Consider the following 27,383-nt stretch of genomic DNA (forward strand, 5'->3'; position numbering starts at 1 on the left):
CATTTCCACGCTCCTGCCCTCGCCTTCCTCCCGTGCTGTTCAGGCCTTGCCGGTTACTCATTTTCTCTCTGTGCTGTGTTCCTGCCTCCCCGACTCACAGGCATCTCAGCGCACCAGTGACCAGAGCTCACTCCCCACTGACCCCCCTCCCCGGCAGCACCCCTCCTCCCGTCGCACCCTCTAGAACAGTCTTGGCTGGTGCCCGCCGGAGCCAAATTGTTCAGACTGTTGTCTACACCAGCTGCCTCTGCAGCCTCACCTCCAGCACCGGGCAGTGTGGCTTTCTCTCTCTTCACCCCCCTGCACCTGCTCTGGCCTCTGACAAGGAGCTGCTGGGAGGGCCTGCTGTCCTTATCTTAACTGACCTCTATGACAGCCTCGCCGGCCACTGTTTACCCTCCCTTGGCAAATCCTCACACACCCAGGCTTCAGCGGCCAGCCCCGATAACCCTGTCCTCAGCTTGATTTCCCATTGGCCCAGCTGTTTCTAGACTTTGCACACAACAAGTGCTCAATAACTGCCCGTTAAATCAAACCGGATGACATCAAGGTAGGGAGCTACCAAGAGTACCGCCTGCTTCCTATGAGACGGTTTGGCCACCTGTGTCCGGACCCTTAAACCAGGCGTGCGGGGGGAAAGTCTACAGAGGCCAGTCAAGCAGTGAAACGTGTGGCGGGTGTGAGGGAACAAGGACAAGGATGAGAAGTCACTGACGTGCGGACAGGGAGGGCTGGGCCCCAGGAGCTGGGGGGCGGATGCCGGCTGCAGGGGGAACGCCCATCCCTCCGGCCCTGGGCTTCCACGTGGGAAGACACACCTTGTGGTGCCCGAGCTTCGGGCTTTCGCAAAGGAAGCCAGAAACCCAGATTTTTATTTGAAATGTTGGCAACCAATTCACAGTTTTCAAAAGGTGCTCCATCGGAACCAAAGAAAAGGTTTCGGTGACCCGGGGAGCCCAGCGGGAGTTTGCAAGCCCTGGAATAAAAGGTCTGTGTCGTTGGGTGCATTCATACTACCTGGGTATAGGGTCGGGGGGGGGGGGGCTCCCACAAAGGGGCTTGATTCGTTTCCAGTGTTAGCAAGGGAGCCGTGCTGGGGCTAGCTGCAGTCCGGGGGGGAAGGTGCTGGCGGCCTCATTCTGCAGGTGCCCTTTGTTTTGGAAAGTCACCCCGATGGGTCACAGAAGGCGGGACCCACGCGGTGTTCTGGGGGGAACTGAAGTCACCGCGAAGCCACTGCTGTTCCACAGGCCGGGGCCGCAGGGCCTGTCTGGCTGTACGAACGAACCACCGCTTTACCTTGAGAGTGCCCCGATCCCTAAAGAGGGTTTGACGGGATTCTGGATGAGCCCAGCATTGATGAACGCGGTGACTGTGTGATCTTGGACCCTGTGGGGTTGGTGTGAGGGTTTCTGGGTAGGGTGCGGAAGGGGGAGCTCTCTGGGCTGGAGGTGGGGACTCCCCACAGCGGAGGTGAGCTGGGTCCTGCCCCGGCAGAGCTGTCACTGTCCGCCCGCACTGAGCGCTGGGCGGTCTCCAGGAGGTGGCCTCAGTGGTGTGGGAAGGACCTCCCACATTAGGAGGGAAGTGGTCCAGGGAACGCAAGTGGCTTGGGCAGATGTGGTGGCTCTGAGCTCGGCAGCTAGCCACAGCGTCCAGCACAGGGCTACACCCTCAGCCATCCCCCAGAAACTCCCAGAGGAGGGGGCCCCCAGGAGAAAGGCTAGACGTGGAAATGCACCCCACAGAAATAGTCAGAAGTGCGAAGAACCGAAACCGGTTTGGCTCAGTGGATAGAGTGTCGGCCTGCGGACTCAAGGGTCCCGGGTTCGATTCCGGTCAAGGGCATGTACCTTGGTTGCAGGCACATCCCCAGTGGGAGGTGTACAGGAGGCAGCTGATCGATGTTTCTCTCTCATCGATGTTTCTGGCTCTCTATCCCTCTCCCTTCCTCTCTGTAAAATATCAATAAAAAATATATTTTAAAAAAAAGAAGTGCGAAGAGGCATGGAGGCATGTGGCCGTTCCTTGTGGAGTCCATCAGAAGCCACCAGAATGTCCAAAAACTCGGGGACCAGAGGAACGAATTCTGCAAGAGTCCTAGATTGGATTGAAACGTGATACAGCGATTAGAATGGTGAGGAGTGGTTAAGGTAATGGGAGGACGCTAATGATGTAATAAGTAAAAACCACAAAATGGATGGGCCCTGGCTGGTTTGGCTCAGTGGATAGAGCATCGGCCTGCAGGCTGAAGGGTCCCAGGTTCGATTCCGGTCAAGGACACGTGCCTGGGTTGCGGGCTCATCCCCAGTGGGGGGCGTGCAGGATGCGGCCAATCAGTGATTCTCTCCCATCATTGATGTTTCTATCTCTCTCTCCCTCTCTGAAATTAATAATAAAAAAATAATAATAAAATAATAATAAAATGGATGGGACCAGATGACCTTGGGTGCAACAGAACTTTTTTTTCAATAACCCTTCTTTTAAATATATTTTTATTGATTTCAGAGAGGAATGGAGAGGGAGAGAGAGATAGAAACATCAATTTGATTATCCATTGGCCCAGCTGTTTCTAGACTTTGCACACAACAAGAACAAAGAGATGAGAGAGAATCACTGATCGGCTGTCTCCTGCACACACCCCACTGGGGATGGAGCCCCCAACCCAGGATGGGTCCTAACCAGGAATTGAACCGTGACCTCCTGGTTCACAGGTCGATGCTCAACCCCTGAGCCCCCGCGGCCTGGCACAACGGAGCTTTTGGAACCTTCATGAGCGAAGCAGGGCTGAGTGGGGCATCCCGACGTGGACTGGCCTGGACTGTTCTCAGCAGAACTGAACGGCACAGACGCCGGGGCGGTGCTGGTGCTGGCGGCTGTGTGAGCAGCCCTGTGGGCCCTTCCTCCCGGCGGAACTGGCATCATACTTCCCGTCAGCCTGGGAGAAGGAGAGCCTCGGGCCTGAAATGAGGACTCAGAGAGCCAGCTGTGGGCTGGACTGAAGATGGTCGTGTTTCTGGCCCCAATTCCGAGGCCCGAGTGAGCGTTCTCAGTGGAGTGAGTGAGAGTACCAGGGCACGGGAGTGTGGAGGACTGACCGCTGTCTCCCTCCTCTGCACAGGCCCCCCCAGTGCCTGTCTCCCCAGGAAACCCAGGGGCCCTGGGCTGCCATCGTCCACCACGTGTCTTTGCCCAGGTGGCTAGTTTGCTGGAATTTGAGTGGATGTGTGGCCTGCGCGGGGCCCGGCAGAGTCCTCCACAAGAGATCTTAAATAGTCCCTGGAGATCCCAGCCTTGCCAGGACTGCTCTCCAGAACTTGCCAGGGGGCCAGAGAAGCAGAGAGAGGAGAGCGAGGTACATGTCGTCTCTTTGGCCATTTCTGAGTGTCTGCTATCAGCCATCCAATCTGCCGCCGGAGAAAATCACCCTCAGGTTGTCAGGTCTTTAAAGAATGACTGATTTCCTTCTGACTAGTGAAGAAATCTGCAGGAAGTGGTTCTCTTTATTTATTTTTATTTTTTAAAAATATATATTTTATTGATTTTTGCCGAGAGGAAGGGAGAGGGATAGAGAGTTAGAAACATCAATGAGAGAGAAACATTGATCAGCTGCCTCCTGCACACCCCCTACTGGAGATGTGCCCGCAACCAAGGTACATGCCCTTGACCGGAATCGAACCTGGGACCCTTCAGTCCACAGGCCGATGCTCTATCCACTGAGCCAAACCATTTAGGGCAGAAAGTGGTTCTCTTTAAATAATTACATATTATTCAGAACTGCATGTGTGTGCGTGCGTGTGTATGTGTGTATTGAAGCAGATACACAAATATGCATACGTGTACACACACAGAATAATTCGTAGTCCTCCTGAAGACATCGTAGACTCAGATACATGGCATGCAGAAGTAAATCTCAGACACAATCTCGCACATGGAGATTGACATCTTCCCAGCAAACTTACCTGAAAAAAGAAATGAGAGGAGACAACGGAGTGCAGTTTTCTATCAGGACATTTCTGGAGGTTTGATGGTGCTCAGACTGAAACTCCCCTCATCAGCTCTACAAAGAGTGGAAAGAAACGACGACTCTCTTGGGTGTGACTAGGTCGATATGAGGCAACATGCTGTAATTCTTCTTTTTTTAAATATGTTTTATTGTGCCGAAACCGGTTTGGCTCAGTGGATAGAGCGTCGGCCTGCGGACTGAAGGGTCCCGGGTTCGATTCCGGTCAAGGGCATGTACCTTGGTTGCGGGCACATCCCCAGTGGGGGGTGTGCAGGAGGCAGCTGATCGATGTATCTCTCTCATCGATGTTTCTAGCTATCTATCCTCTCCCTTTCCTCTCTGTAAAAAATCAATAAAATATATTAAAAAAAATGAAAAAAGAAATGAGAGGAGACAACGGAGTGCAGTTTTCTATCAGGACATTTCTGGAGGTTTGATGGTGCTCAGACTGAAACTCCCCTCATCAGCTCTACAAAGAGTGGAAAGAAACGACGACTCTCTTGGGTGTGACTAGGTCGATATGAGGCAACATGCTGTAATTCTTCTTTTTTTAAATATGTTTTATTGTGCCGAAACCGGTTTGGCTCAGTGGATAGAGCGTCAGCCTGCGGACTGAAAAGTCCCAGGTTCGATTCCGGTCAAGGGCATGTACCTTGGTTGCGGGCACATCCCCAGTAGGAGGTGTGCAGGAGGCAGCTGATCAATGTTTCTCTCTCATCGATGTTTCTAGCTCTCTATCCCTCTCCCTTCCTTTCTGTAAAATATCAATAAAATATATTTATTTATTTATTTTTATATATTTTATTGATATTTTACAGAGAGGAAGGGAGAGGGATAGAGAGTTAGAAACATCGATGAGAGAGAAACATCGATCAGCCGCCTCCTGCACACCTCCTACTGGGGACGCGCCCACAACCAAGGCACGTGCCCCCGACCGGGATCGAACCCGGGACCCACCAGTCCTCAGTCCCACGCTCTATCCACTGAGCCAAACCGGCTTCGGCAACATGCTGTAATTCTTTACAAAAAAAAGCAAAAAAAAAGCCCTGTCTGGTCTGGCTCAGTGGTTGGAGTGTTGGTCCAGACCACCAAAGGGATGTGAGTTAGATTCCCAGTCAAGGGCACTTACCTCCGTTGCAGGCTCTCTCTCTCTCTCTCTCTCTCTCTCTCTCTCTCTCTCTCTTTCTCTCTCTCCTTCCCTTCCTCCTCCCTTCCTTCCACTCTCTCTCTAAAATTCAATGGAAAAAAATATCCTTGGGTAAGGATTTAAAAAAAAAAAAAAAGCTCAGGAAGCCTCTTCTATACCAAAAAAGATAAACATATACTATCCTTAAGTGGAGGGGAGATGAAGAGACAGCTTTCCCTAAGTTCTGGGACCCTTTCCGTGTTTAACTTGGTATCGTCCTCACAGGTTGTTCTATGCATCTCTCCCCAAGAATGAAAAGTGGCTGTGGGCTCTGAATCCCTTTTCACGCACACACACACACACACACACAAAACAGTGGCAAGACCCCAGTCCCATTACTGAAACACACAGGTGTAGGCTGTACGTAAATATTTACACAATCTGGCAACGTCTCATTCCACACATCCATCTGTTTGGCAATGCTTGCCAAGGCACAGCCCCAGGATAAATGAGATTTACACCTGGAGCCGGAGTGAAGAGCCATGTCTCACTTGCTCAGGAAATTCACCCCCCAACCTTGGATCGTCTTTCCTTAGACTAGGTACCGAGCGATGTTTCTGGAAAATGCTGTGTGCATGGATGCAGCCAATGCCGATTCAGGAGCTGTACTGCTGAGTCAGGAGGGGTCCCAGGTAGAGGAGACGGTGTGCATTTGGGCAGTTTCTTTTTTTTTTTTTTTTTTTTTTTTTTTTTTAAATATATTTTATTGATATTTTACAGAGAGGAAGGGAGACGGAAAGACAGTTAGAAACATCGATGAGAGAGAAACATCGATCAGCTGCCTCCTGCACGCCCCCTACTGGGGACGTGCCCGCAACCAAGGTACATGCCCTTGACCGGAATCGAACCTGGGACCTTTCAGTCCGCAGGCTGACGCTCTATCCACTGAGCCAAACCGGTTTCGGCTTGGGCAGTTTCTTGCCACGCTGAGTGGAAAACCCTGTCCTGGGGAGCAGGCAAGCCCCTGGTCCCTGGACACGCCCTCATCATACAAGTATTGAATCATTATATTGCAGCCCTGAAGCTAATGTAATTGGATCGCAACAAAAATGGGAAAATTACAATGCTCTGAATTATTGAAGTTGTTAATCCCAATACACTCACACACACACACACAAAATCAGTACCACATGAAGAAGTGACCAAAGAGTGTGCAGTGACAAAAACGTAGGAAAAAAGGAGTGTTCCGTATGTGTGCGAGGTGGTTCATTAGTAAAAGCACTGTGAGGCCTTGCGCCAGAGGCCGGCCTGTGTCGAAGATCTGATCTGACTGTGCGCTCATCTCTGCTGGCCTGTGCCAGCCAACAGTCCAGCGGAGGCGCTTTGGCCACTTCACAGCTTCCGCCAAACTATCCTGATGCGTCCAAATCACCCAAAACCGCCATCTCTAACTCAAGCTTCCATATGTGAATCCGTTTCCCTGGACAAGTGTCTTTCCTGGGCTGGGGTGAGGTGCCTGTGCTGCTTGGCCCCACGTGGCCTCGCTTGGGCCGTGCAGTCACAGAGCCGGTGGCGGGAGCGGGAGCCTGGGTCCTGGCTGTTGCAGGAGCTGCCCTGGGCCAAGCAGGGTTTTGACTAAGCTGAAGCCCCCCGCCAGCCGTGGATTCTAGAGCCCCTTGCCGGGAGCTGGAGCAGGAAAGCGATGTTCCATCCACATGCAGACTGCCCTCTCTTCGCCCACAGTCGCTCCTTTGGCGAAGCGGTTTAAAGTGAACTTCCTAATGGGGAAACTCCTGTAGAACAAGGACGGGGGTGGTGGGCCTGCACTCCAAGAGAAAGGGGCAAAGTGACCCGCGCTGAGCGTGCTTGGCACTGACCCTCGGGGCGCTTGCCGTGTCTTCAGCCCAGGACGGAGAATTTGGAAGAGGCTTAGAGTGAAGGGGAATCTAAGAAGAGGCTGTGATTTTGGCAAAGGCGCCTGGTTTAGTGCTGTAATTACCTTATTTTTTAGATACATACATTTCTTGGAGTAAATCCTATATAATAAAAGCCTAATATGCAAATTGACCAAACTGTGGAACGACCGGTTGCTATGACATGCACTGACCACCAGGGGGCAGATGCTCAACACAGGAGCTGCCCTCAGCCCGCAGGCCCCAGGACAGCCAAGGCAGGTGCCAGCAGGGGGGCCCTGATGGTTGCCCCACAGATCAGCCCTGATCACCGGCCAGGCCTAGGGACCTTACCTGTGCATGAATTTCGTGCACTAGGCCTCTAGTATTGCAAATAAATGATATCAGTGTTTAAAAACAAATAAAAGTATTGTGTTATTTTCTGGCTTCTGTGCTGTTTGTGGCATCTGTCTACGGGTCTGGCTTCATGGTAAGCAACCACTTTCTCAGGGACAGAGGGCCCCCACACGCAAGGCTTAATGCTCCAGGGTCACCGTCTTCAAATTCTTAATAGTTTTATCTTTGAATTTGTGTTTTGTATGTGACGTCCATGGCCCCCGCGTGGTTCCACTCTTGCCGCCTTCTCACCTCATCAGGATGGGTTCTCGGCTGTCTGCTCTCCTGTATCCCTGGCAACCCAGCCTCCTTCCCTCTCCTTCTGCCCAGTGACCCCTGCCACCTTCCACTGAGGTGGCAGCCTGGGTGTAGGTGTGGAGTGGGTCTGGTTGAACGTGTGTGCCTTGTGGCCTATATGAGCAGGGCATGGCAGTGGCCATCCCACTGTTTGGTGGTCAAGACTCTCACCCATCCCTGATCCAGGGATATCCTGGCACCGAGTCTGTCATGCCTTTGAGGGTGCCCTCTGCCAGGGGTTGAGGTGGTGGTGTGGAAAGAGGAGATGCCTCGCCCCAGCAAGGCCAGCTGGAGGGAGAGGGAACCAGCAGCTACCAGGCCCCGTGCATACTCCACCCCAGTCCAAGGCGGGCCCTGGCTCACTGGAGCAACCGCGCTGGCCCATCCCGGATCCCCATGCCCAGCGATGTGCTCTCTTGGCCTGCACTGCACCCCGGGGGACCCCTCTTCTCCTTCCGACCTTCCTGCATCTGTCCTGTGTTCATCTCTTCAGCCGGGTCCACGGACATCCAAGGACAGGCCGTGAAATACGGATTGTGTGCTCTCGGGGATTCCGCGTCCGTCCGTGGTAAATGCTCTGATACTTGCATTCAAAACCGACGTTGCCCGATGTAAAGACAAACGGTAAAATTCACGATCACAATGTAAATATTTTTTCTTAGAATGAATGGCAGTAAATAGCAAACAGGAAACACCCCAAGTTGGGAGAGACCGAAAGACAGGGGGAAAGCTTATATTTTAGTCTCTTTAACAGCATTTCCCTCTGCTTTCCTCGGGGATCCCACGTTTCTGCACGGGACCCCACAAAGTATGCAGAAGATTCTGTTTGTCAGCTTCATCCCGTTGGCAATTTCTTGTGATTTATTCTCTCATCCTGCAGAGTTGTTCACTTTTCTACCTAATTTTGCTCTCTTTCTCAAAGGGCGTCCCCGGAATGATAAAATCTTCAGACCTCCTCGTAAGTGAGGTGGAGACTCCCTCCCCAGAAACCCCTAATATCGGCCTTATCCTCTGTGATGCCACCACGGATTAATTTTTATTTTACTCTCACACTTTTTTATACAGTAAGCCTGTAGAGCTCTTACTATTAGGGGGAGGGGGGGAAATCGCTCACAAGGGAGTGTCAATTTCAAAAATTAAAGGAGATCGCTGGCACCCTAGGAGAAGCGAGAAGCCGGGGTCCTCCGCAGCGAGCCGGGGAGCGAGTGCTCCCCGCTTGGCCTGCGTTCCGGAGCGTCCCCTTTAAGGGCCGGGGCCAGGGCGGGGCCTGGCGGCAGCTAGCTTTCCCAGGCTGCCCCGCGCGCGCGCCGGCAGTTTGGCCACGTCCCTGGCCACGTCGCGCCCGTTCTCGCCATCTTCGCCGCTTCCTCTCAGGGGCCGCCGCCGCCGCCGCCTGAGCCGCCGAGCCCCCGGGCGCTGCGCCGACCGCCGCCGCCATGAACATCTTCCGGCTGACCGGGGACCTGTCCCACCTGGCGGCCATCGTTATCCTGCTGCTGAAGATCTGGAAGACGCGCTCCTGCGCCGGTGAGCGGCGGGCGAGGCCCCGGGAAGGCTCGGGCGCGGGGCCGGGTCTCCCGGAGGACCCGCCGATCTCGGCCGCCCCACGGCCCGCGGGCCTACGCCGGCCGGACACGCCCCCTTGGCCAGCCTGGCGGGCGGCGGACCCCGGGCGGCCTGCGACCACCTCTGGGTGGGCGCTCCGGCCGGGGCGGGTGGCGTGGTGCTGGGCCCCGCTCCACGCTTTGGTCCGCTCCCGAACTTGAACCTGAGCCGTCGGGGCGGAGGAGGCGCCACCCCGACCGCGCGCGTCCCTGTTCTGCCTGAAAAGTTTGGCTGGTGGGGCGGGGGGCAGGCAGGCAGGCGTGTCCCTCGCCCCCGGCTTAAATGGGCGCCTCTCCGGGGGCCTGGGCGGCGGTCCGGAGGTGCGGGGACTCCGCGAATCAATGGGACGGGCGGGAGGAGGATGGGAAGGACCGCGGCCGGCTCGGCCTGACGTGGCAGCCGGGCCAAGTGCGGTCGGTGGCGCCGGCGTGGAGAGGTCACCCCGCCCCGCACCCTGCCCCTGGGAGGACTGGCCTTTGGGTTAGGGGTCGGGTCCGACCTGGCCTTGGAGTTCTGCGCGCTTTGCCGCACCTCTCGGGCCCGGGGTCGCGCCCGTCGCGGGAAGGGAGTGTGGGGAGGGCTCTAACGACTTTCTTGGGGACCATTCATGCTGCTTTGAGAAATTGACGAGTTTGTCAAACGAGTGCCTCCATCTAATAACGGGCTTAGGCAACCGTGCGGCGCCCGCAGGGTACCGCCTGGGTCTCTGTGGTCGCTGTGATCCCTCGCTCCACGTCACCAGTGAGTTGGCGACTCCCTCCCCGGGGTGCACATCTCCTGCAGTGCTGGCGGCCCAGAGACAGACCTTCTCGCCGGGGGCTCCTGCACTTTATCAAGCCTAAACATTTCAGAATGGCCGCTTTTTAAATGACTTGTCAGACTTATTTTTGGCGCCATGGCCTCCGTGAAGTAACTTTTGATGGATTCTAGAACTCAATGGTTGCAGAGGCAGTAAAAGATGGAGTCCTACAGGACCTGGGTGGCAGAGATTCCATTTACCGGATTGATTCCTAAAAATGTCCACCTAAATCTAAAGTTACACCCCATCATTGATTGCTGTCCTCAGGTCTCACGTCTCTCCCTGGAACATAGCTGAGATCCAGGAAGTCAGCAAAAACTGAAAAGACCTTTGAGCAATCAAAATGGATGTTACAAAGTCCATGTCCTGAAACCAGTGTGTCAGGCTTGGAGGTGATCCCTCGGTTTATGCGTAGTTCTGAGAGGTTCAGTTGTATGATTTCCGACGACAGCAAAGTAAGAGCTGAGAGCTGACACTTGAGCACTTGCTGTGTACTGGGCGGTGAGCTCAGTGCCTTAGGTGGCTCATCCCCTGTAGTCCTTACAATAACCTTCTGAGGCAGGTGCTATTGTTCCTGCTGTGGAGGAGGAACTGAGTCCAGGGCTATGGTCGGCAAACTCATTCGTCCACAGAGCGAAATATCAACAGTACAACGATTGAAATTTCTTTTGAGAGCCAAATTTTTTAAACTTAAACTTCTTCTAACGCCACTTCTTCAAAATAGACTCGCCCAGGCCGTGGTATTTTGTGGAAGAGCCACACTCAAGGGGCCAAAGAGCTGCATGTGGCTCGCGAGCCGCAGTTTGCCGACCACGGGTCTAGGGAGGTGAGAAAATTAGTGGTAGAGCCAGGATTAAAACAGGCAATCGGTAACTCGCAATTAAGGATTTTGAAATATCTGTTTATTTTGTTCTAAGTCATTTCAGTGTAAGTGTTTGATGCCAGACCAGTTGCTTAGGTCATTTTTTGTTGCACTCAGAAAATTATTTTTCCTGCTTTACTGAGATATAATTGACATATTGTGTTTTGTGTACAACATCGTGATTTGATATATGTGTATTTTGCAAAGTAATTATCACAGTAAGTTTAGTGAACATCCACCACCACGGGTAGTTACAGTTATTTTCCTTGTGATGAGAACTTTTAAGATCTGCTGTCTTAGCAACTTTCAAATATACAATACAGTATTGTTAACTATAGACACCGTGCTGTACATTACACTCTGGGACTTATCTTATGACTGGAAATTTATACCTTTAGAACACCACCCATTTTGCACACCCCTCCCACACACACCCAGGAAATGTTACTTTTAATCTTTATTTTTACTCCAAAATTTTTGGATGATTCTCTTCATTTTCTTTCACTTGTTTCTCAGAATCCCTGCCTCTGTCAAGTCATGAAGTTGAAGCATGATGTCTCCTAAATGTGTATGTAAACTAAGATGTTGGACAACCTCAGATAGAAAATTCTTTTTTAATCCTCACCCGAGGATATTTTTCCATTGATTTTTAGGAAGGGAGGGGGGGAGACAGAGAGAAACATCGTGTGAAAAAGATAGATTGGTTGCCTCTCACATGCACCCTGAGCAGGGCCCAGGCTGGGGAGGAGCCTGCCACCAAGGTATGGGCCCTTGATCAGAATCAAACCCGGGACCCTTCAGTCCGCAGGCTGACACTATCCACTGAGCAACACCGGCTAGGGCTGGAAAATTCTTAAGGGAACCTTGAGTAATAAAGAAAAAACGAGTTTGCTCTTTTGTTTGTTTGTTTTTTAATATTCACTATTTTCATTTGAGAGATTTAGGAGCATTTAGGAAAATACAAAATACTTCAGCCAAAATAATTAGGGAGATAAATAGGTGAATTCCATTCCTGTGTGTTTGTCAAGTATTCCTACAGTTAAGCCTGTAGTTATAGGGCATTATTAAACTATTTCCCTTGTCAGACTTAGGATCATTTTAGTTCTTACACTTGAGATTTCCTAACATTTTAAAAATCAAAATCGTGAGGATTATTTCTTCAGAATTGAATGCTAAATTTGACTAGCTGCTTGGTTTTTCCATCCTAAATTATAAAAGTTGTTTAGAGACTTTTGAAAGGGTAAGAATTTGATATGAGTTTCTCAAATAACTGGAATAGGAGACATGTACATCCAGGTTGTGTTTCTCACTTTGAAAATACTAGTATTGGGGCTCACTTTAGGAATTTGGCACCTGTTTTGAACATGCCTGCAGTTATAGAACAGAGGGCTTTTTTCTCTTAGGTAAGGGATGAGGCAGGCTAGTAAGGAAGTTGGAGATTGTTTTCCTGACAGTCTCATTTGAGAACAGCTGCCTTAAAGGACCTATCTTAAAGTGGGGGCAGAGGAATGGATCTTGGTTTAGCTGTTTGAATTGGCATTGTCCTTGTCTGTGTCTGCCATGGTCATTACAGAGGGGTGCCCACAGGAAATGTGAGTTTCTCATATTCCTGAACAATAGTTGCAACTGGATCCACAGTTTGCTCAAGTTATTACTGTATTCTTTTCCTAAACACTGACCCGCATAGCCTCCAGAGAACAAGCCTGGGTTTGTAGCTACATTTTCCTGTAGGCTGACAGTTATTAATAGTGCTGTGTCTGTTTTACTTAAATTATTAGGGGAACCCTCGGACATCCACGTGCCCCAACCATCCTCCCCTAGTCTCTCCCTTCCCTCCACCTACAGCTTAGATTGTTGTCAGGTAGGTTGTAGGCTTTTTATCCTACCACACATGCGGGTGTGTACTGTGTCCCTGCGTTTCTCAATCTCAGCTGATTTTTGAAGTAAATGAAAACACCTCATCTTTTATTGTTGTCATTGAGTACTTCAAGAAGCTTTTGCATCACATTCCCAGCCAGTCTCTTGAGTATTCATTGCTCTTAAACATTTATTGACCACCCACTGTGTGCAAGGTACCCGGGACACAACTCAGCAGCAGCTTGTAGCTATCAAAGTTTCTGCTCTCAAGAAAGCTGCAATTTAGTTGAAATAATATATATATAAAAATAATAGGGTGTTAAGCCATATAAGCAGTCAATCCTGTGAATGTGAAGTTGCAGGAAGGATTCGGGAAGGGTCCCTGACTTCCCAACAAGCATTGTATAAACCTCTATGAAGAAAGGTATAGGACTCTGCTGATGGACATAGAAGATGAGCTGAATGTACGTTCAAACCCTAGTTCTGGGTGGGACCAAGCAGACTGGTGAGGAAGCAAGAACATGCGTCTCCCCAAATTAACTTATTCAGAATATCATCAAAGTGAAAAGACAATGAACTGAGAGAAATAATCTGCAAGATATCTAAGTGACAGAGGGTTAAAACCCATAAGATACAATTAAAAAAAAAAACTGCTAGAAAAATGGACAAAGTTGGCAGTTCACAGAGGGAAAGGCAGGGTGTGAAATAAAGGGAACTCATCCACTGTTAGTGAACGGGTAAGGTGGCACAGCTTTTCTAGGGCAAGTTTGACAGTGTACCCCACTTCAAGTTGCATATATTTTATCCCAGCAATTCTAGGGAATCTGAACAACAAAAATCGTAATGTGTGTGAGTAAACATTACATACTTATAAAGATGTTTATTGTACCTATTAAGTACAAAGCTGCTACTTCCTAATCGGGATCCCAGGCCAGAAAGAATAAAGGAGAACTGTGTGAGTGTCCTCAAATTCCACAAAAGCAGTTCCTGCTTGGATTCTGCACAGCGGGGCAAGCTCCAGGCCACACGCTGCCCGTCCCTGTCCTCTGCCCCATGCTCTGCTCGGGGTGGGGGGGGGTGGGGGGAGGAGAGGGGGGGACTCTCCCACCCTCTGGGTGGCAGTAAATTAGGGCAGAGCCCAGAGCATATTGCCTGCTTCCAAGTCACAGAGACACAGTATGACTTAGAAACTCTTTGGAAGTATTATCACAAAATGAGAATTTACCCCATGACATGAAAATAAAATGAATTTCATTTTCTTTTGTCCATTTGTTCATTGATTTAGCAAATATTTCCTTAGCCTGCTGCGTCAGGCTTAGTGCTCAACACAGATAATACCAAATGGAATAAGGCACATCCTGGGCCTTGGAAGATCTCCGTGTCTAGTGGGGTTGGGGGAGAGGGGACAGGTGACCAGGTCATCACCCTGTATTTTGTAAGTACTCTAATAGGAGCTGGGGTAGCAGCGGGAGTGAAGCAGTTCCCGATATGTAGTAAACAGCACTGAGGAGTGCGTCTTCAAAGATGACTTCCAGAGGGCGTGATATGACGTTGGGTTGCAAAGGGGAGTAGGAAAAAGCAACATGGTAGTCCCTGGTCTTTAGTATAGGAATGGTGAAACGAGGACAAAACTGCAAGTCTGAATGGCTTTCAGAGTTCCATTAGCATAAACCTTCTGCAGCAAAATGTGCCCATATGTATCCTATAATTTTTTTATTTAAAATATTGGAGTGAACCATATAGGAAATTCACTAACATTTATCTTCCAAGGCTCCAACCAACACCAAGTGTGAATGACAAAGCCCCCGTTCTCCCCCTTCCCTTCCTGTCTTCTCTCACATTCTGTGTCAGCGGCAGCTTCGTTGGTTCTCTTCCTTGGAACATTGAACTTTAGTAGGAAAATTAAGTTTCTCAGTTCCGGGAGAAAAAGCTAAAAAGAGCAGTCTTACTGTCTATAGCTCCACTCCTAGCCTCGAGGTTGGTTACTGTTGATGGGTCTGGAGTCATTTCTACTTGGGTGTTTTTGTGAATAGGCTAGAACTGCAGCTATTCAAACATAGAAAGTAACATTCTTAGATCCAGGCATTTAATTTCAACAAGCTGCGAAATTGTTCTGTAAAATACTATTTTTTAAAATGTGATTTTGCCCTGGATAGGTGGCTCGGTTCGTTGGGGTTGTGGGTGTGAGTCCCTGTCAGGACACATACTTAGGCTGCAGGTTCGGTCCCGGTTGGGACACATGCAGGAGGCAACCAGTTGATGTTTCTCTCTCTTTCTTCCTCTGTCTCTAAAATCAATAAACATATTCTTGGGCAAGGATTTTAAAAACATGGATTTTACATTCTGTAGGTGTATTGCTGATTTGCGTGCAGTGACATATCTGCACATGCTTAAATAAGCCTAATGGTGTGAGATTTGCAGTGTTGATGAGGGTGGATGGGTTCTGTTTCCTTAATGAATTCACTCAGTCTCCAACGTCTGAAACCCTTAGTGCACGTCCTTCATCACAAATATTTGGCCAAATGTCGATATCGGAAAAGCCCAGTGCCTGCTGTGTGTGTGACCTAGACTTCCCAGCTGACTCCAGTTGTACCACAACAGTACTCTGGAGGTGGGTTGGTGCTTGGAGGTGGAAACAGTTCCAAGGGCTTAATAAAAAAGACTGCTGCTTTTGAAGACTGGCTGTGTGAGCGTGAGGCTGGTTGTATGATGAATCTAAGAGATGGGATTTTAAGAAATGGTGACGTGTCCAAGTTAGTGCTGCCCTCACGAAAGAAGTGGCCTTGGAGGCCGTACCAGGGGCTGATGCTCGGACTCTTACCTGAAGCAGTGTTCCTCGTCGCCTCTACCAGGGAGGCCAGCTCCATCCTTGGAAGATTTGTCACCACGGGGTCCTGTTTCCTAATGGAAAGAGGTGCTAAAGGTGACAGATGAGCTACAGCACTAAATAACAGCAGCCTAAAGTGACATATTTGAGAAATAAATGTTCATTTGGACAATGTGCATCCTGGTATATTGGCTCTGGCCTAATTAAGACACTTTCCTGAGTCACCCCATCATACCAAGACAACAGTTGTTAGCACCTCCCCAGAGGAGCATGGTCAAGAATGTGAAGGGAAAGAAAAACGTAACTCACTTATTTAGAGTGGTCCCAGACGTTAGCCTTGGCCCCTGGCGTCCCGTTTTCCAGATCTGCTTTCTGCACAGTGTTACCCACGTGAATCAACGCTCGTAGGCTGTTCTGACACTTTCCTTTTCTTTCTCTAGGTATTTCCGGAAAAAGCCAGCTTCTCTTTGCACTGGTCTTCACAACTCGATACCTGGATCTTTTTACTTCATTCATTTCATTATATAATACATCTATGAAGGTAGGTATGGCATCCAGTGGAATGTATTTCATCCATAATTCACAGACCTGTGGAAACATTGAGCTTTTTTTTTTCCATTTCAGAGCAGTGTCTATTTAATTAAATGTTTTGCACTTAGAAATTTTTAAATCTTAAGTTCCTTGAGTATGACAAATTTCTGATGCTCTTGATAACCCTATAAGAAGAGGAGTAAGCCCTGGCCAGTTGGCTCAGTTGGTTGGGCATCATCTCCAAGATGTTGCCAGTTCGATTCCTGGTCAAGGGCACATGCCTGGGTTGCAGGCTCCATCCCTGGTAGGGGGTGTGCAGGAGGCAGCTGATGGATGATGTGCTCTCACATCAGTGTTTCTCTCCCCCTCTGCTTTCCTCTTTCTCTAAAAATCAATAAATTACTCTTTGGAAAGAAAAAAGAGAGAGAGAGAGAGAGAAAGAGGGTAACTTCTATGTTTTCAAGCAGCGGGCAGTTAGACTCCTGGGAAACCCAGCACGTCGGTCCCGGACAAGGAGTGAAAGCCCGGCTCCTCGCTGCAGCGCCTGATTTTGTGCTGAGGGACTGTGTTAGGCCTTTACCACTTCATTCCCCACTGAGTCCATGTCTCATAAACCTTTGCTGTATGTGCCATCTTTAGTACTTTTGCCAAGCTTAAATGTGCCAGCATTTACTAAATATGTATTTAAATCTTTTAATTTATTCTTAACATGAGTATCAGTGCTACCTTTAGTGTTCGTATATTTCCCCCAATTCACATTAAACAAATGTATGACTATTAAAATACAAAACGTTTGCATATACCTAACGCCCTGTGCAGCACTGGGGGCTCCCACTCCACACTAGGAGAAGCAGAGTGCCCACAGGGTGGGGCATTGCCCTAGCACCGAGGACAGGGCAGGAAGAAGCAGAAGTCAAGATCTGGTGGGGAGAGGAGACCAGCGGTTGCCAACCTTTCGGACCTCGTGGGCCACCAGTGGTCATCCCAGTGCTGCATGAATGGCTGTGATTTGTGATGGGTGCTATGGAGGGAAAGTAGGGGGCTCTCAGGATGTGAAAAGGAGTCTGATTTCATTCATTCATTCATTCATTCATTCATTCAAGTGCTTAGTGAGTGTGTGCCAGGCACTGTTGTAGGCACTTGGTTATTAGCACAGCCAAGAAAATAATGTTTAAGCTGAAGCTTATTGATGTGGTATTTATGTTTTGGGTTTTTTAAAATTATTTTTGTTAATCCTCACCTGAGGACATTTTTCCATTGATTTTTAGAGAGAGTGGAAGGGAAGGGGAGAGACAGAGATGTGAGAGAGACACATTGGTTGGTTGCCTCCGCACAAGCCCTGATCAGAGCCGGGGATCGAGCCTGCAACTGAGGTACATGCCCTTGACCAGAATGGAATCTGGGACCCTTCAGTCCTCAGGCTGAGGCTCTATCACCTGAGCCGGCTAGGGCTTGGTGTTTTATTTGAAACAACTCCCCAACACTTTGTGTTCAAAAGCATTTTAATAAGCACAGGTCAGAGTAGACAGAGCAATATTTGAGTCTGTCATCTTTACTAAAAAGCAAATTTGAGCTGCCTGTAATCATCCCATTCTTCATTACTAAGTGGTGGGCGCTTAGTCATTAGGAAATTGTCTTACTTCCAAATGCCCGTGTCCCTGCTTGTCCCTGCAGGTTAAAACTGCAGGCCTTAGAAGTGTGTGAGCAGGGACCTCTCCCTCCCCGTCAGGATACCTCGCCTTCAGAGGAATCCCGCCTGGTTCTAGTTTCCAAGCACATCCTGAGAGTCAGAGAAGTACAAGTCGAGTTTTATGTGCTCATAGCTTTTTACTTTACGTGCCAAAGCACTGGTCAGGCCATAGCCTGGATGGATGCTGGGCAGGAACCCTGGCAACCGTGTTTCTCGGCCAGATGTTCTGCTGGTGGGGACTCTGTGTACATTGATTTTGTGTGTGGAGAGAACTCCAACAGTATAAGATTAATCTTGATTTTTTTTTTTTTTTTTTGGTAGTTCTTTGATGTTTGGATGGGTATGATCAACAATTTTAATACTTTACTGACTATTAGCAAATACAACTCATGACAATGTGCCAGGGACAGTTTAGTGTCTTTGTTTTGTTTGAAGCAAAACCAAAGGGCTTGATGATGGCTTTCATTGTCCTCTTATGTCATTTGCCCAAATGCTGCCCCTAATTAAGTTGTGCAAGGTGCTTTTCCTAAGGAGTAGCACATGCAATGCAGCTGGTCTCCCAGTTGTCTTTACTCACAGGCTCTGAGCCTAAAATTCTGCTGTCTGAAAATTGGTGTCATTTCAGAATGTCAGACTTTTCTTTTGGATTGGATGAATGTGCAGGAACATCTATAATAATAAAAGCATAATATGTTAATTAGACCGGACGTCCTTCTGGACGACCTTCCGGATAAAGCTGGGACTGCGAGGGAAGCCTGGGTCTCGGGTGCCAGAGGGAAGCCAGTGCCAGTAGCTGGGGGAAGGAAGGCCTACTCTTGCACGAATTTCATGCACCGGGCCACTAGTATTACATAATTATAAACCTTGAGTGATGCAGCTGAAATCACTCCCTATTGTAGGCAGCAGTGTTTTACTGCCTACACTTACTTTTGGTTTTGGTTTTGTTATGTTACCAAAGTTTCATAGCAACAATCTGAAGTTCAGTGTTAAAGGAATATAAGTAAAAACCATCATTTTGTAAAGTTTAAGATGAGTTACATTAATTTATCTTTAAAAAGCAGTATTAAGAAATATTGCGAAGCTGAAAGAAAGTACATTGGTTTTGAACTGCATTGAACTTTGCATTCTTTTTTTTTCTTAAGCTACATTATAATAGTTCAAAATGGGATTAAAAATACATTCTTCGGCAGTTTCTTATAGTTACACTTACACTTAACACATTGTGGACGGATCATGAGAATTCTCGTGTTTTCTGTTCTAAGGCTTGTGGCCAATCATGAGAATTCTTTAAAAAGATATTAGCTTGTAAGAACATGTAATAAATAACTTCAAAATGCAATGGGCATTTAATTTTAAAGCGTGCCTTTAACATTTATGTAAAACGTTTTTTGTACTCGTTCAATAGAAACTTATCTGGCCACTGGGTAAAGCTAGCAATAAAACCACTGGTTCACAATTGAAAATTGGTGTCATGCGTTGATATGATCCAGCAATCCCATTCCTAGATATTTACCCAAGAGAAATGAAAAATCCCACAAAAGCCTGTACACAGATGTTTATAGCAGCTTTTATCCCCCAAGCTGGAAGCAGCCCGCCTGTCCTGCACTGGTGAGCGGATGAACAGACTGGTACCTCACACAGTGGGCTGCTGCTGCCTTTCAACAGCAGAAAAGAGTCACTTGTTTTATTAATATGCCAACAACATGGATGGATCTCAGATGCATAATCTAATTGAAAGAAGCTGGTCTTCAAGTCAGCATATTGTATGATTCCATTTTTCCAGCATTCTAGAAAAGTCAAAACTACAGAGATCAAGGATAGATCGGAGATTGCCAGAGGTCAGGCCTGGGGGGAAGGCTTAACCACCGAGGGGCAGCATGAGGGAATTTTGTGGGGTGGCAGTACTGATCTGTTTCTTGATTGTGGCGGTGGTTATATGTCTCATAGAACTGTATACCCCCACCCCCAATAAAAAGTGAATTTTACTATACTTAAAATTTTTTAAATATGTTTTTATTGATTGTATAGAGAGAGAAAGGGAGAGGGAGAGAGAGAAATATCGATGAGGGAGAATCATTGAGCCAGCAAACCAGGCATGTGCCCTGATGGGAATTGAACCTGCAGCCTCTTGGTGAATGGGACCACGCTCAACCAACAGAGCCACACTGGCCAGGCTGTATTTAAAATTTTAAATTAAAATAATCCTATATAATAAAACCCTAATATGCAAATCGACCAAACGGCTGAACAACCAGTCACTATGACACACACTGACCACCATGGGGCAGACGTACAGAGGGTGGCAACCAGTGGTGGTGAGGTGGGGGAGGAGGGGCGGGGCTAGTGAGCAGGCAGTGCCAGGAAGGGGCCCCCATTGCCCCGCTCACACCACTTGCCAGTCACCCCACAGATCGGTCCTGATCACGGGCCAGGCCTAGGGACCCTACCCTATATATTGGGAACAGTCTCTTAGATTTAAAAATTAAACCTGGCAAGGCTACTCTAACTGAAAAAACAGGATGATGCAGCGGTGACATGCATGGACTCTGGCTTGCACATTTTGTGGTCAGCCCTGATTCTGACACTTATACCTGTGTGACAAAGCCAGGTACTTAACTTCTCTCTGCTTCAGTTTTTCCACCATAAGAGGGGGAAATGGTACCACTGCCTCAGAAGGATCATGTTATGTACTACTTTTTACAATCAGGACGAAAAAGTGTAGCTGCCCATACAGCAGCAAGATGCCTTTCACCTGTATGAAAATATGGTCACTGGTGCATGCAGTGTCCCGGATTGCGAGAGGGATGTCTGTCTGCCGGCATCCCCTGAGGGTGCAGGCTGGGCTGAGGGGACACCTCACCCCCCATGGACGAATTTGTGCACCAGGCCTCTAGTGTGTGTGTGTATATATATATGTACATATGAATGATGTTAGACAACCAAGGGAGTTGGAAACATTGATGACCTGGTGTTTTTCTTTTGCTTTAGCTTATCTACATTGCCTGCTCCTACGCCACAGTGTACCTGATCTACATGAAGTTTAAGGCAACTTACGACGGAAACCATGATACCTTCCGAGTGGAGTTTCTGGTGGTCCCTGTGGGAGGACTCTCGTTTCTAGTCAATCATGATTTCTCTCCTCTTGAGGTTAGTTAAGAGGTTATTTAGTGGACACGTCTGGTTCCCTAGGGAAATAGACCTGTTTGTAGCCAATGTGGGTTTTGGTGTGCTTTTTCAGTTGGGAAGCTTCTGGTGCAACAGAAACTCTTTGGCATACATAAATGGTGGGCAGAAGTTAACCCCAGGTAGTCAGCTTCTGTGGTACCAAACACTGCCCGTCTGCATGTTTGCTGAACAGGATCTTCTCCCCACTCTAACCAGCTTTGTTTCCCCTTAATGTACACATCGATACTGTCGGTGACCCCTAAGCAGCACGGCTGCCCTGCTCCTCACCTTGAGGAAAAGTGGTTTGCCTGGTGCCCTGGCACTGTGAGGCTGTGGCGGCCCCTCAGTGCCCGGTCCTTCCCTCAGCACCTGCGGGTCAGTTCCTGCGCCGCTCTTGGTTCTCTCATGGGTGCTGCAGGCCTGGGCTTGTGAAACACTCCAAGGACTGCTCCCGAGTCCTGCCGTCAGCGTGAATAAAGTACCATGTTGGGCAGAGTTTGCATAATAACAACTCCGATTTCTTCCCTCCTTTGGTTTAACCCCAACAAAAGAGCCTGAAGAATAAGAAGAATGGACTGTTTGGAGAGTCAGGAAAGGAGGCCAGTTGGGGAGGAACATTGGCAGTGAGGGAGTGGAAGGGGCCCGGGTATCAGTGTGGTCCACCCCAGCAGGAAGCAGGGTTGACTCGGGACCCTAGATTCGGACTGGGACAAGCTTATCCAGGAGAAACATCCTCTGTGTAGATTCACGGAGATTTGTACGGGGAAGAATGCGACGCTGCAGAGACGAGGTAACGAACCTTCATAGAGGCAGAGGTGTCCAAGGTGCCCAGCTTGTCATTGGGAGTGTCCGTGACTTACGCAGTGGCTCAGCCGCTCTGTCCTGGGCTCAGGCGCCCAGACTCCCCGCTTCCTGTACTCTTCCGCAGTAAAGCCAGCGTGCTTCCTGTGATGCCATGGCGGGCGCTGGGTGCTGAAGGGACCTCTGCTTTCCCTGACAGATTCTGTGGACCTTCTCCATCTACCTGGAATCCGTGGCCATCCTTCCGCAGCTCTTCATGATCAGCAAGACCGGGGAGGCCGAGACCATCACCACCCACTACCTGTTCTTCCTGGGCCTCTACCGGGCGCTCTATCTCGTCAACTGGATCTGGCGCTTCTACTTCGAGGGCTTCTTTGACCTCATCGCTGTGGTGGCCGGCGTCGTCCAGACCATCCTCTACTGCGACTTCTTCTACTTGTACATCACAAAAGGTACGCCGCCGTGCCCTGCCCGTTCCCTCAGGCTCCCTAGCCGCACGCTTGTGCTCTGGCACTGGCTTTATGAATCAGAACCGGCTGCAGAAAGGCATTTAATGGACTGAAACTCAGTTCTGGGTCCGGTTTGGAGTCTTTCTTCTTTTGGCTGTAGCTGTATTTTTTTACAATGGCATATTTTCATTGTCAAAAATTCAGTCAGAACTAGGAATTCTGAAAACAGTTGCCTGAAATCCTACCACTCAGAGATCCTTATTACTGTTTCAGTAAATGGAATTCCAGATCTCTGTGCGCATACACAGATACATGGTTAACTACACCTAATCTGCCTTTTCCCACTCACAGTTTTTCATGTCAGTAAATAGAATCTACGTGATTTTCAACATTATGTGTATTACCATAACTTCCTTACTCAGCCCGTTCATGGATATTCACACTACCACTGCTATTTTGCTATTAAAATCCAGTGCTTAAGTCAGCATCCTTGTATATGTACATTTTTGCATTTATGTGAATGTAGGAATGTGAACTTCACAAAACTCAGGTGAAAACTATGGTCCTTACTCAGGGAAAAAAAAATGCATATGCATATTTGTGCATATAGTTTTAGGGAGTTCAGGAGCCCCTGAACCCAGCTGTAGACCCCAGGCTAAGAACTGTTGCTATACAGTAAATTCCTAATGGTGTTGTTATTGCTGGTACGAGGGCATATGTATCTTATCCCCCCTTTTTTGTTAAATATGTTTTTATTGATTTTATAGAGAGATGAAGGGAAGAGGTGAGAGAGAGAAACATCGATGAGAGAGAACCGATTGGCTACCTCCGGCACGCCCCCCCCCCCCCCCCCCCGCACTGGGGTTGGGTCCGAAACCCTGGCATGTGCCTTGATGAGGGATCAAACCGTGAGCTCCTGTTTCATGGGTTGACTTCAACCACTGAACCACACCGGCCGGGCTCTTATCCCTTTTGTAAGGTCCAATTTTATAGGCATAGTGATAGTTACATCTTAATATATGTTGATTAGGGAAGAAAGTCATGACAACAACTGCTGTGCATGTAGCAACAATTTCAGTCAAGTTTGTATTTCTTAACTATAATTGCTATGGCATCCAGGTACATGGAAATCCCAGTATGTGTGTGCGTGACATTTTCGTAGTTGAGCGGGCTTTGTTTGTTGACACCAAAATCCAATGACTGTTGGTTGCCAAAAGCTTATTTCCTTGAACCTGATCTTGACCTCTGGGCATGGGAGGAAGGAAACCGCGAGCACGTCAATGTCAGTCATCTTTTGTTTTCCTCTCTCAAATTGTAGTACTCAAGGGAAAGAAGCTCAGTCTGCCAGCGTAAGTGCCAAAGACCATCACCAGCATCTGTCCTTCAGGGTGCTCGGACAGAACCCTCACCACGGCAAAGGCACGAGATGCTCGACACGGAAAAGCGGAAACTTCACTCTTTTGTTGCAGATCGTCATCAGTGGCTCTGTAAGAACCAGAGGGAAAGAACCAGGAGGTTTCTGTTTAATGCATCTTGCCTTATCTTTTTTTATTACTATGTACAAAGATTTTTTACACAAAGAAACTTAATGCTGTATTAATAAATTCAGTGTGTAGCTTCTATTGGGGTAGTTCCAAAAGTGAAGATTTTGTGAGAAATAGTGCAAACTTCTTTTTTTTTTTTTAATTCTTTGAAACTTTTGATTCTTTGTGTCTGCAATGAAATCGTACTCCTTGACAGTTGGTAGATTATATATTCTTCCATCTATCAAACTTGCATTCCACTATATTTATTTTTTGCCAAAAGATGAGTCATATTTGTTTGAAATCTGAGACGCTATGTTCAATTTGGTGTATCTGTTCCAATTTCTTCCACCGGATAGGAAAGCCCTCCCTTGGACATCACAACACTACATTTAAGGCTGGTGAGGATGACATGCAAGTCCATGGTTTTCATCACCACAGAGGTTAAGATTCTGAATGTGGGCCGAGTCTCATTTGAGAGTCACCAACGGTGCCTGCTCCCCTCCCCTGCTAACAAGTGTCCGTTTGAGACTGTCCCACGGGCGTCGAAGGACTCGATGGGCAGGGGTTCTGGGCTGCCATGTGAGTGCAGGATGCGAGGGACACTGATGATGATTTTGGATCTATGACTTGACTCCTCTGAGGACTAGAACGCAAGGAGTCACCTATCACTTTAGTTTACAGTTCCGCAAGATTGCTACAACCATGTCCATGCTCAGATTCCAACACTTTTCAAATCACTTCGGGTAGTAAAATGATTGACATATTTTTAAATTGGCAGCACCCATTACCATTCCTTATATTCTTACTTTTTGTTTTTACTGAGCTCTTGCATGATTTATCTTGTGTCACCACCTTAATAAACATTTTATTAAACAGAATAAATTGTCTCTTTTCCATGAACTAGGCTTTTGGAACACCCTGTGTCAGGATTATTTTGTGTTGGTTTTTCCTGTGGCACCCAGAGCTCTCTGCAGGGCTGCAGACGCTGGTTGTCCACTCAATAATCTGAAACTTCCTGTATGTTGTGGAAGAATTGGAGTTTTCCATCCTGATTTTGCCATTAGGTGGATTTGCTACTGTCTTTTGACTTACGCAAAAGCAAATGAATGCACGCAACTGTTAAAGTCCTGAACACGAACAGCACTTACTACGAGAGGCACAGGCTTGCTGCTGCACTGCACTTCCTCGTGGAGGAAGGGAGCTGGGTGGGTTGGTTTTATCCGCCCTCAGCAGCTTTCTCAGTTGGCTGTGACCGCATGGTTTAACCTCCTGTCTTTACCTCTCACTTCGCTTCCCTCCTTGCCCCATGGTTTTGCTTTTGTGTATCAGTATTGCTTTCCAGCATCCTCGTCTGGGTTTCGTTTCTGTTTTCATCCTCCTCGGAAGGTTCCGGAGGAAGGGGAGGAAATCCCGTCCTTAGTGGAGCAGACTGCTTGCTGCCCGACTGGGGACGGGTGGGGGATCCCGAAGGCTTTCGTGTATGTAACCCAGACCCCAGCGGGGCTCGACCACGGACAGCACAGCACCCAGACCTTGGTCCAGGACCCCAGCATGCCGCCTGACTGAGGAAGGACCTGTTCTCCGGCCACTGCCCAAGGAAAGATAAAACCGGCTGAGATGTGATCACCATGTGCCCAACCGGAATGACACCTTCATAAACAGGCTGCCTACGTGGGCGGGCAGGACTCGGGCAGTGCCCGGCGCACGGCGGAACAAAGGCCTGGGATGGCTCGCCTTGGAAGCACTGTTTCAGAGTAACTCTCACTTCCTAATAAAGGTTGGCAGGTAACTCATCTTTTTTATTGAGCTGTTTTGTTTGTGTGGACTTTAAAAACGTGAGCATACAGAAATAAAGCCAAGTTAACACATTGCCCACCAAGTGATAACTCCGAAAAGCTGCTGGCCATTGGCTGCTTACAAAGACCAGTCCGTTCCCTGCCCAGTTCAGTCCGTCTTGGAATGACATTTCCTGCTGCTTTTCAGTCTGGTCAAAAGAGAGGTAGAGAGACAGGTGGCCAAAAAAAGTCGCCGGTGGAAGGCCTCGCGAGAAGAGCCAGCCTTTCCAGAGAAGCCACTGGGCTGGGCAGCTTCCTGGGAAGGTCACGAATGACTTCGTTTCAACAGAAGTGGCCAGTGGGGGAACCTGAGGAAGAAGCACAAGCTCGGGTCGAGCTGTGTGAAGAGCCTTGGCTCCCCACACTCGGCTCTGGGACCCTGGGTTGAACATGAGCATCGTCCCCGGTCAGATGCCTCCAATGTCTGTGAAGTATCAGTCCGTGTGGGGGAGCTCAGGATTCAGCTGGGTGCCCTGTAGGTGCTCGCCATCAAGGCGCCCCCCTTGCCCTCCCTTGGTGCTGAGCTGGGAACAGCTGCCTCAAAAGCTGGCGGAACCGTTCGGTCAGGAGTCCCTCTGGCCCATTTGATAGCCTTGGTCAGCTCTGCCCTGGCTGGGAGAGAGTGCATCTAATAGAAATGACTCCTAGGTACTTTCCCAAACTTCCCATCCCACTGCGGTCTGGGGGCTGATGGCAGTGGGGCTCCACGTGGGGTTTTCTGTGTGCCTTGCCCTCTAGAGCTAAGGGTGGAATTTCCGAGGATCCTGCGTTCCGCCCGGTATGTACCACCGTTTCCCCCGCCCCCGACACACCTGACTGGGGTTGGCCTTTGCAGCAGGGGCTTCACAGGTGCTGCGGGTGTGTCTCCTACCCATGCCATTTAGAAGTAAATTGAAACAGTACAGCACTATTCCTTTTCAACAACGACAAGGGCACTATTTCTTACAATACTAGAATACTCCGGATCTCAACTTCTAGTTTCACTTTGGGCACTTAAAGGGTGAGGACCTTTTTTAAAAAATATTTTTTATTGATTTTAGAGAGGGAGAGGGAGAGAGAGACAGGAACATCAATGATGAGAGAGAATCATCATTGGCTGCCTCCTGCACACCCCCTACTGGGGATTAAGCCCACAGCCTGGGGCAACCTGGGCATATATATGCCCTGACCGGGAATCAAACCGGTGACTTCTTTTTTAAAAAAATATATTCTTATTGATTTTTTACAGAGAGGAAGGGAGAGGGATAGAGAGTTAGAAACATCGATGAGAGAAACATCAATCAGCTGCCTCCTGCACACCCCCTACTGGGGATGTGCCTGCAACCAAGGTACATGCCCTTGACCAGAATCGAACCTGAGACCCTTCAGTCTGTCCACAGGCCGACACTTTATCCACTGAGCCAAACCAGTTAGGCCTAAACCAGTGGTCGGCAAACTGTGGCTCGCGAGCCACATGCGGCTCTTTGGCCCCTTGAGTGTGGCTCTTCCACAAAATACCACGGCCTGGGCGAGTCTTATTTTGAAGAAGTGGCGTTAGAAGTTTAAGTTTAAAAAATTTGGCTCTCAAAAGAAATTTCAATCGTTGTACTGTTGATGTTTGGCTCTGTTGACTAATGAGTTTGCCGACCACTGGCCTAAACCAGTGACCTCTTGATTCCTGGGTGGATGTTCAACAGCTGAGCCACACCCTCCTGGACAAAAGGCAGGTCTTTAGGCAAA

At 48.7% G+C, this 27,383-nt stretch overlaps 1 protein-coding gene across 2 annotated transcripts; it reads left to right on the forward strand.

The window, feature by feature from the left end:
* Window positions 1–9,005: 9,005 nt before the first annotated feature.
* KDELR2 (KDEL endoplasmic reticulum protein retention receptor 2) lies at window positions 9,006–24,711 on the forward strand. Of its 2 annotated transcripts, XM_080676294.1 has the most exons (5): window positions 9,006–9,244; window positions 16,108–16,208; window positions 20,877–21,035; window positions 22,054–22,306; window positions 23,622–24,711. In XM_080676294.1, exons 1-5 carry the CDS (start codon window positions 9,154–9,156, stop codon window positions 23,654–23,656), a joined length of 639 nt encoding a protein of 212 aa, XP_080532420.1. In that variant the 5' UTR covers window positions 9,006–9,153; the 3' UTR covers window positions 23,657–24,711. The 2 variants fall into 2 exon arrangements, with proteins under 2 accessions (XP_080532420.1, XP_080532421.1); XM_080676295.1 differs by lacking the exon at window positions 22,054–22,306 and having other exon boundaries at window positions 9,044–9,244.
* The last annotated feature ends 2,672 nt before the right edge of the window (window positions 24,712–27,383 follow it).

This window comes from Plecotus auritus (assembly GCF_963455305.1).
Source record: "Plecotus auritus genome assembly, chromosome: 6".
NCBI lineage: Eukaryota > Metazoa > Chordata > Mammalia > Chiroptera > Vespertilionidae > Plecotus > Plecotus auritus.